Genomic DNA, 11,155 nt, shown 5'->3' on the forward strand with positions numbered 1-11,155 from the left:
GTTAAGGTTAGGTCACATGATTAACCGAGGTTGGGGTATAGTCAGATGGATATGAGGCTACACCCACTTCACAGCACGACACGTGGCAGGTTTCATTCATTTTTACCTTCATCTGTAATCACCACCATTCAAATCAAATCTCTTCATCGCTCCCACCAATCCTGCGTATAAATCCTCTACACACATCCGCAGTGTATAACATCACCCAACCTCTCTTCCTCTTATTGGAAGAAAAAAGAAAAAAAGAAATATATATATGAGAGAAGAAGAAAGAAGAGGGGGAAAATAGGGAAATAATAGAAATAATTAGAAGAATGGGAAGAGGGAGAGTAGAACTGAAGAGAATAGAGAACAAGATCAATAGACAAGTGACATTCGCTAAACGAAGAAATGGTCTATTGAAGAAAGCATATGAACTTTCAGTTCTATGTGATGCTGAAGTTGCTCTCATCATCTTCTCTAATAGAGGCAAACTCTATGAGTTTTGCAGCAGTTCAAGGTCACTACTACTTCCCAAAACCCAAAACTGTTCTATTCATATTTCTTTTCTTTTAATCCCATTTTTCTGTTACCCTAAACCCTTTTTTTTCTCATTTCTCTGCTTTCTCCTTTTTCTTCTTTTTTTCTTCCCTTTTTTATGCTAAGAAATATTTAAACAAACAAACAAACACACATACATACATATATATATATGTGTAACAGATTTTGCATTTTGGGGTTTCAGTCTTTCGGATTTTGCTTTTCCACCCCTCCTCCTCCTCCTCCTCCTCCTCCTTCTTCTTCTTTCTTAACTCCTTTTCTTTCTAGATTGGAATTTTGGAAATTAGGGTTTTGGAAAAATTAGGGCTTTCATCAATTAATTAGGGTTCTCCTTTTTTTTTCTTCACTGATTTAGGGTTTTTTTTTTCTTCCAAGATGGGATTTTTCATTTTTACATGAATAAGAATGGATCAGAAGATTTATTATTTATTAGAGTTGTAGCTTGAAAAATAAACCCAGAAATGGTTTCTTTATCTGATTTTTTTTTTTGTAATTTGTAATTTTTGTTTTTGATTATTATTATAAGAATGGGAAGAAGAAAAAGAAAAAAGAAAAAGAAAAAGAGAGAGATCAGAAATGGGGGTTAATTATGAGTGGGTTTCGTGGGGATTTGTTTTTCTGTTCTATTTATTTCTTTATTTAAAAAAAAAATCTGCATTTGAAAATTATGGTAATTAGGGATAAAATTTAGAAACTTGGGAATATGTCAGAAACCAAAAATGGATTTATAAAATTCACTCTTTTTCTTTTCTTTTAGATTATAAATTAAAGTGAAAACAAAGTTGTTGCTCAATAATTTTTTTTCATCGTGTTGATTTGATGAGTATTTCTTTTTTGTTCTTAAATATGCTTTTTTTTTTTTTTTTTTTTTTTTTGGAATTAAGAGTCATTGCTTACCAAACTCCAGTTGGTCTTTCTTTTTTTTTTCCTTTTTGCAAGTTTTTCTTTTTCTTCTAAACCTCAAATTGTACATTTGATCTTTAAAAAATAATAAAATAAAAAGAGAGAAGAAGAAATGAGATCGAATTATGACTCTGTTTTGTATTAATTTCTTAATTTCTCTTCTGTTGTTATTTTTAAAAAAAATTACATAGTCAGACGAACCTAAACCCGATTTGTAATTTTGTGAAATTACTTTTCCTTTTTTTATAATTATTATTACAACCATTTCATTTCTTTGTTTTAGAATTAAGGTCTCTTGGATTCATTTAAGAAAAAAATATATATATATTTAAAAAACTAATTTTTATTTGATAAAAATTATTAAGATGTTCCTTTTAAAATGGTTACGAAAAAAAAAAACTAAAAATCACATCCTAAACTGTCAATGTGAACTGAAGAAAAAATGCATCAGAAATGAGATTTAATTAATTATGACTCATTTTCGTATGGATTTGTTTTTTTAATTTTTCTTTTTTACTTTTTGAAGATTGTTTTTTATTTTTAATTCAAAATTTTGAAAATTACTTTGGATTACTGTTCATCATATCTATTTCGGGAAAACGAGTAGAACATTGGCCATATGTCAGATACCTAAAATGGATAATTGTAAACTTAAATATTTACACACACAAACAAATGATAGTATAATAGTTCAATTATTTTGCTAGTTGCTACATTAATTTATATGTATATATTTATATTTTTTTAAAAAAGTTAAGTTATTGTGCTTTTTTCAAGAGTTTAATAGTGTTCATTTTCTGAAGGAAAGCTCTATACATTTATCAATTGCAGGAATTTTTTACCTTTAGTTATGGTTAATTAAATATTACTTAATTATGGTTAATGTGCATGTGCTTAAAGCACTTTTTTTTTTTTTTTTTTTTTTGTGGAGAAAACATGTGCTCATAATTAGTAGATTACATCAAATACTTTAGGTTTATGTGGTTAATTAGTTCACATTTTATTAATCAGTGGCATTCCCATCAAGATAGGAGACTCAATCCTCCATCTCAGATTTATAAAGAACAATTTGAAAGATTCAAACTTTTTAACCCCCATGAAATTGCCTCTAACAAAAACTGTGGAATTCAATAACTCTAATTCTAAAAATTTCGGCTTAATTTTCAAATTTAAAACCTAAAAACCAACTAGTAATAAATGGGGTCAAAGAAAATATCAGAAATGCAAAATTTGATTAATATATAGTTGGGGAAATTAGTATTAACAAAAAGAATTTTGGTGTTATTATTATTGTGTGCCAAATCCAGCATGCTCAAAACTCTAGAGAGATACCAGAAATGCAACTATGGAGCACCAGAGCCCAATGTCTCCACAAGAGAAGCCTTGGTAATCACTACTAATTTTTACTAATCAATTCTTAATTTTAGTTCTAATTCTTCTAATAATAATAATAATGTTTAACTGAAAATTTTAAAATCTGGAATCTCTATGATTTCATAATGTCAAAAAAGAAAAAGAAAAAAAAAAGGTTATTGAATTTGTGGTATAAAGTATTGTTGATGGGACGTTAAATATAGGAACTGAGCAGCCAGCAGGAGTATTTGAAACTTAAAGCTCGCTATGAAGCTCTGCAACGATCCCAAAGGTAATATAATAACCCCCAACACATTTTTTTTTTTCCATTTTTAATTATACTTTCAATCTTCACCATATGAATATTCATATTAGATTATATTTTTATCGTAATCTATTAGTTTTTTATCTTAAGTTTATCAATGATTTAACATAGCATTAGTCTAATGATAATCTTTTACGAGAGTTTTGTACATTTACACCATCTAAAGATTATTAAGGCTAAACATTAAACAATAATCATCCTCTCTAGCTTGATGAACAAAATGCAAGAAAGAACACAAGAAGGGGTCTGTTTTTTATGTGGAAGTTAAAAGATATAAGTTGTATACATATCATGTGTGTATGGATATGTATGGATACGATTTGCCCACAACTTCTTAAGTTGTATTTAGTTAGCATTTTCTTTAAAACGTTTACGATAGGTTTCTCACAACTTTTAAGATTATATTTATGTGTGCATGGAGATATTTTTATAAGTACTGTGTTAGGTAGTCTATAAACTTCTAATTTTTCAAACTTAAGAATCACGGATACAATCCTAACGGATAAAAATCTAAACTTTGATTTGATTTTGGTGCAATCACCTAATCTTATTAGAAGGAAAAGACTAATATTCAAGTGTCCACTTGGAAAGTCTTCATGTTGGATTGTTGTGAAGTTTGAATTGATAAATATGATTTAAATTAATAGACAAATGATGATGAGTATCATTGAAGAAGGAAAGAATTAAGTGGTAGATTTTGATGTGGTAATTAAATTAAGCAGGAACCTTTTGGGAGAAGACCTTGGCCCATTGAGTAGCAAAGAACTTGAATCTCTTGAAAGGCAACTTGATATGTCACTCAAGCAAATCAGATCAACAAGGGTAAATATATTTCTTTAACTTCTAAATTATTGCTTTTATTACGATTTCTTTTATACCCTTTTTCTCATTTATCCTTTCCGTTCTTTTTCAGACTCAGTATATGTTAGATCAGCTCACTGATCTTCAACGTAAGGTATGGACAAAATAGAAACAAAACTAATGTTACAGATTTCTTTTTTCCCCATGTTTGAACTTTTGACATCAAGAAAGGGAGTATATGTTAATTATGTTGCTTAATTCTCTATTTTACATCATATCTATATATATATTACAAAAGGTTCATTGTTTAGTGGGTAATTAAATTAATTTAGAATGGTTAAATCAGTCTTTCCATGTGATACTATACTGATACTAAAAGTAGAGAGATCAGTAGGCGTTTATCTCGATTAGGTTGACACATCTCTATCCTCCTCATCACAAATTTGATACCAAAAGAGCATATTTTGTTTGGTCCATTAAATGAATGATTGGCTAGAAACATATTCTTTGAAAAAAAATTAGGTTTAATATATTTTTATAGACAATACCCCCAAATACTTGTTGTAGTTAACAATTATATCCTTCTATACAATGGTAACTCCTCCCTTGCGTAGACTTGATGTGTCAACTTAATAGAGATGTCATAGTACATAGATCGATTTTCTCTCGTCTCTCTTCTACATTTCTTTCAAAAATAAAAAGAAAAAAAAAAACTCCTCTCGAGTGAACTTTTTCCTTATATGTTTTTACTTATTTTTTCATTGTTTCTGAATAAAGTTCGAATTCTTTCCGAAAATAGGAGTAATTTTAATTTTATTTTGTCTTGTTTGTTTGGACTCTCTCAGGAACATCTTCTTAATGAAGCAAACAAGACTCTGAAACAAAGGGTATATATATTGAAATATAAGCCTTGAAAAAGTTGATGAAATAAAATTTTAGAAAGTTGTAAAAAAAAACTTTGGTGGAAATTTTTTGGATTGCAGTTAGTAGAAGGGTATCAAGTAAATGCTCTTCAATTGAACCAAAGTGCTGATGATATGATGTATGGAAGACAGCAAGCTCAGCCACCTGGTGATGCCTTCTTCCATCCTCTAGATTGTGAACCCACCCTACAAATTGGGTAAATATTCTTCTTCTAATTCTTTACAAATACATACATGCATACACATACACACATATATATCCTTTTATATATTTTTTGGAATTTTGTTTATGAGAAGTCTAGACTTCTTTTGGTATGGCATACTTGCATTTGCGTGGAATAATGTCTTATAGCTTATAGAAACTTTAGATGATATGTATAGTATGTTTGTGTATTTGTCGATGAAACTTGGTTTAACTTGAGTATGTATTTGAGACGTGTCTAAATTACTTTAATATGTTTCTCATTTGTATTTATGTATGTTCGAAATATAAAACCGAAATTTAACATTAAGCTAAATAAGGAGATTATTTGAATAAAACCAAAAATAAAGTTGCTCATGGTCTTCTCTAATCTCTTCCCCATTCATTTTTCTTGGTGTTTTTTTTTTTTTACATCAACCTCTATCTCTCGTTCTTCTTTTATTTTTATATATATCATTCGTTGAATGAATACTTTTGGATGAGATATGATAACAGTGTCAAGGATGTGTCATATTATTTGAGATATCTCGGTGCACTTAATGATCCCTATTCTCACTTACGTTATTTTAAAAAGAGTAATGCTTGAAGTTGGACAATATTATATCATATAATGTAGAAATATATAAAGATATATTATCCTTAGTTTATGTTTTGCATCTAACTTTTTTTTACCACAGCTTCAGTTTATGTGACTTGTACGGCTTGAGAAGTCTAAGATAGATTGTATAGTATGTGTTAAATCATCACACAACCCGAATGCTTGAAGTGTTAAAGTCAATTTAATATTATATCAATATTACTCTAATACTTTCCTTCGTCTGTGAAATTGAAAACTTGTAAAATTCTAACAAGTGTGATTCAATATAAATTGAGGAGGAAGTTCAAATTCAAGACAGCTAGCTTCTTACTCTTCTACCATGCTAAAACTTCAATCAAACCCAAAAGCTCAAACCAAAATTATATCAACACCAAGTGTGTATGTGTTGTTGGATTTGTCTTAGGTTCTACCATCTGTGTCTGAATTTGTGTTTGTAAAAGCCTGGTAGATTGTGCTTGACATAAAAAGAAAATGAATTGATGAATGAATATGAATTTGATTGATTTTGCAGGTATCAACCAGATCCCATAACAGTGGTCACTGCTGGGCCAAGCATGAATAATTTCCTGCCAGGATGGTTGCCTTGAAAAACCAAAATGAAAAAAGACAAAAAGAGAGAAAAAAAATGGAAATTCTTCCATTAAATTTGAAAAAAAATTAGAAAAGAAAAAAAAAAAGCAGTGATTTTCTTTGCTTTTAATTTTCTGTTGCTTATTCTAAACCCCCCCTTCAGAAAAAAAAACATTTTTCATTGCTTGGAACTTTAATATATATATATATATATATATATATATATATATATTAATACAAACTCTGCACTTATTAAGTCTTTGTAAGGAAATTATGTGTATGTTATGGGCACTTTCCTTTCTCTTAGAGGTTCAAGAGACTTTGCTTTTTGAACAACAATTGTAATTTGATTATTTTTCTTTCTTTGTCATAAAGTTGAAAGTTTGTGTGTACTTTCATATTTTTCATTTTTTATTTCCTGGTATATTGAAATGTCTTTAATTCTAGTTCAAATAAGTTATTTTAGTCACTAAGTTCAACATTTTATTTAGTTTATATGTAGTTTGAATTTTAAAAAATTGCAATTAGTGTAATTAGTAAATATAATTCATTCTATCTCTTATATACTCCTATTAGTTATTTGAAAAAAGAAAATATCTAATCGCTAATTATCCTTAATTAAAATGTTGATTAGGTGTTGAGATAGTCATTTTCTTATGCCAAACTTGCTCCTCACTGACCACTTTGTGTATAAGATATTAACCTCATATGAGGGGAGATGTTTGGATAATTGTCACACTCCCACAACAACCTTTTCCTAAAATATTCATTTCATTAGATTAACGTCTTATTTAATGGAGCAAAAGGCTATGTTTGGACATCGGTCACACCTCCAACACATGCCTAATTAACTTTGGACTTTAGTCGCACTCTCCCTCACAACTTGAGGATAATCAAAACCCTCACTGCCACATGATAAATACTCTTTTGATTATGACCATTCATCTAAAGTAGAAAAATAAATGAACAAGGTTTTTCTTATGGGTGATACTTTTGTTAAATTGTGAATTCTTGAGTTTGTTAAAACTATACACCAAATATCATAGTCCAAACTCGTGCATGGAATTGTGAGAACGTCAATTATGAAAGGTAGATTAAAATTAAATACCACAAGAGTCCAAACTTGTACATCCCAATTGCTGAGTATCATGAATAAGGCTGCCCTTAAAGCCCATCAATTGATAAGAGCTTCGTTTTGTTGGGCCGCTTTAAGGCCCATTATATCAAAACTGGGCTCGCCGTCCATCAACTGTACAATTTGATCTTCTTCTTACATATCTTCCTTTTAATGATATGAATTATGAAATATATAGTCCTAATATTTTGAATAAAGAGGTTTTTTATTCTTTACCTTTAAATTTTGCTATTGATTTATCTAATTCTTACCCTAATCTTGAAATCTGTTTGTAATATGTGAGAATCTGTTGAAACTCGTTTGTTTTGATAGAAGAATCAAACTTAAATTAAATATTAAAGTGAGTCTAGTAGTATACATCCCATCGCGGAAGCTTCAATCCTTTGATCTTCACAAATATTGTACTAAAGATAATACTAAACTAAATTAAAAAAGTTTATGTATAAGTGAATGAATATTCCAAAATCGGGTTTCCTTTTCCTTGTTGTGATCCATTAAAATTGAATCATTCAATTGTTTGAAAATCATTAAACAAAAGCCGGACAAAAAAAATTAGGACAAACTTGATCAAATTTAATGTCAAAGTTAAGAAGATAAAAGTTATTACTGATGTGGAACGTGTCCTGACATATCTAATGTTAGAAGACTTTTAATTATTGCATAAGGATTGAACTTATTTGTTTAGGAAATGTTATGATGTAGGCATAAGAGAAGTCTAGCTTCAGACATCTAGATCAAGGTTTACTGTCAAATTAAGTTAATGCTCGAGTCACTTGAATTTTGCCATACACTAAGCATTCCCCATTCATTCAAAGGGAAAGGCTTAGTCCTTGACCTTTGTGAGCAGGTCAAGGTCAACTTGGGCCTTTCACCCAAACTCTTATTTTCATTTTTCTACGGTGTGTGCTTTTTAATTTGGATTTCATCCTTGGGCGAGTGCTTATTAAATGTTTTCACATTAGTACACATTTTGATTGAATAATGTGCTAAATCGTAGAAATTAATGATGTTAGGAGGATGAGTCTATCTGATTAGTATAAACAGTATCATGTTAATTTTACTCTCATCCATCAAGCTTAGAAAATTGATAGTTCAAGTCTAGTGAACCTAAGAAATTATTTGGGTTAGATTAGATCGATCTAACTAAGATCACGATCCAATCCTTTGAGTTGATTCTTGAATCAAAGTTTAGATCTAGTTTTATGATGAATTTGGTGGCCTAATAAATCAACACATTGAATACTAGTTGCTTAAATATCATATTTTATATATAATATTCCAATATTTTAACCAAAAGACTTGCTTATCCTGAATTTGAAATTAAAACATAACTATACCAAATATTGAAATCTATCTATTTATATTCAAAGAAGGTAAGAGATAAAGTTTAAGAACTTTTTTTTCTTCTTAATATTTATACAAATTTCGGGTTATATATAAATTACACACTAATCTTAGAACACATGATTAATAATGTATGTGATGAAAAAAAAACAAAGTTTTTTTTTATTTAGAGAAAAAAAAGTTTAAACTTATTGACAAATTATGATCGCGATGACAAAAAAAAAGATCTAAGTTCATTCAATTTTTGTTTTTTTGCTATAGTTGGTAAACATTTTGGATGGCTTTTAAATTTAAAAAAAATATAATTTTACTTGAATTTAAATAATAAATATGACCTCAAATTTACGTGATAATTGTCCATTCTCATGCCACAATAAATTACTCTTTAATAAGTTCAAACTCGTGCTACGATTTTTTTAGTTTAAATTTTAATATCGTCTATGGAGGTTTTTGGTAATATTATGAACCTTCTCTTTTTGTTGACGTACAACAAATTGAGAATACTTTCCATTTGTTGTCTCTAAACTTTAAAATGCATATAATAAGTCTTTAAATTTTGTATGGTTTGTTTGATAATTTTGGTATAGAACAAAAAATCTCAAGTGTATCTTCTCTTATGTTTTCCATCTCTACCGCACAAAAACAAAATTATTAAATATTTTATTAAAAGTTTTATTTTTGTTTGATGAAGAGATGAAAAGGTTACGAAATATAAGTACAATGAAAAATCAATCCAATCATACACTAAAAAGTATAATATAACATTTATATAAATATAAGTATTAATTCAGTAATAAACAATATGTATAGATACACATAATTAAAATTTATTTAAGATATATTTTAAAGGATTGTTATAATGATCGGTAAATTTAAGAATAATAATTAAGTATCATATAGAAAACAAATACAACATAGTGTATTCGATAGAATTCTATAAGAAAAAAGTTATTATTATATTTATAACTATTTCTATTTAAAATCTAAAAAAAAAAAGACATTTTTGGTAGCTTCAATCGAATTATCTTTTAATTTATGAGATTGGTAGAGTTAATGATGGGTTAATTTATGAAAATATTTTTTTTTGCCCCTATTTGAAAACGTGGATTTAATTTAGGAAATCATGAACCAAGTAAAATTGTGGACCTTATGGAAGATTAATTTCTCCACTTATTTTTGAATACTTTTATCCATAGCTTAGTTTTGTCAATTATGAGATTATCTTTTGTTGAAAAGATGTAACACGAGCATATATAAATTACAATATGAGCATATGGGATAAAGGGCTATAATGTATTAACGAATCACATCAATAATGATTTGACCACAAATCACTAAGAAGATAGCTGCATGCAATCACACAACTTGTCCGACAACAAATTCATAACCATCAACCAAATAAATCTTTCATACACTCCAATTATATTATATAATATAATGTCAAAAATGTAAGGCTAAAGCTGCCTTTTCACCTTTTTCTCACCTATATATATAGAGTTGAAAGAAAAGCTCTCTTTACCTAAAATATTATTTAGGTCCGTCAATTTTAAAAATTGTTTCATTTTAATTTCTATACTTTCAATAAATTTTAAAATTAATGTGCATACGATTAGTATACTTGCCAATTAATATGTTATAATATTTTGATATATTATAACATTTTATCTATATTTTTTAAAATTTTTAAAATTTAAATTATAATTACTCGATGATCAAATTGTATTTTCATTTAGAGAATTAAATTATTTTTTAGTCACCAAATTTTGAATGGGTTTGGTTTTCGAATTTTAAAAATATACATTTTTTAGAAGAATTGTGGAGAATGAGTCCCTAAATTAATTTATTATTGTAAATCTTAGCTTTTAATAGAACGTACATATAGTTGTGAGAAGAAAAAAAACTCACTTATTTAACAGGTGAGTGTAAAGTAGGTATAAAAACAAGAATGTATTACTGCCATGCCACATGAGGGTGCATTTATTGAAGTAAAATAAGATAATGTGTTGTTTCATAAATGTTAGTATAGGAAATAGGAAGTGGAAGATAATAAAGAAAAATATAATGTATTTTTGTTAGAAGCAAAATTTGTTGATATATAGTTAGCATAATAGAAAGGGTATAGACATTGTCATTGTTATTGAGCGGTGAAGTGACATGTAGGTTAGCCATAGAAGACACGGGAGGGCCTTAAGGCTGAGTAAGCATCGGTTTTATCCTTTTTGGATAAAAGCTGCCCATTTACATTTTCAATTAGTAAAGTAAAACACAGATTATGATTATATTTATATATTAACATTTAATCAGTGTTTATAAGTCGAAAAGGAAAACATATATTTGCAAGATATTAACATAAGTATTCTGGTGTTACAAATAATGTAAGGGAAAAGAAATAGAGAAGGGTGAGTGAGATGACAGGGACCAGGGAAAAAGCCACGGAGGCGGGGGGGGTTTGGGGTTTGGG

At 28.4% G+C, this 11,155-nt stretch overlaps 1 protein-coding gene across 1 annotated transcript; it reads left to right on the forward strand.

The window, feature by feature from the left end:
* Nucleotides 1–242: 242 nt before the first annotated feature.
* LOC101216798 (agamous-like MADS-box protein MADS4) lies at nt 243–6,607 on the forward strand. The gene is made up of 8 exons (XM_004140486.3): nt 243–499; nt 2,751–2,829; nt 3,021–3,088; nt 3,844–3,943; nt 4,035–4,076; nt 4,768–4,809; nt 4,906–5,042; nt 6,157–6,607. The coding sequence occupies exons 1-8, from the start codon at nt 315–317 to the stop codon at nt 6,230–6,232; spliced, it is 729 nt and encodes a 242-aa protein (XP_004140534.1). The 5' UTR covers nt 243–314; the 3' UTR covers nt 6,233–6,607.
* The last annotated feature ends 4,548 nt before the right edge of the window (nt 6,608–11,155 follow it).

The sequence above is a fragment of the Cucumis sativus genome, chromosome 6, assembly GCF_000004075.3.
Source record: "Cucumis sativus cultivar 9930 chromosome 6, Cucumber_9930_V3, whole genome shotgun sequence".
In the NCBI taxonomy this organism is placed as follows: Eukaryota; Viridiplantae; Streptophyta; class Magnoliopsida; order Cucurbitales; family Cucurbitaceae; genus Cucumis; species Cucumis sativus.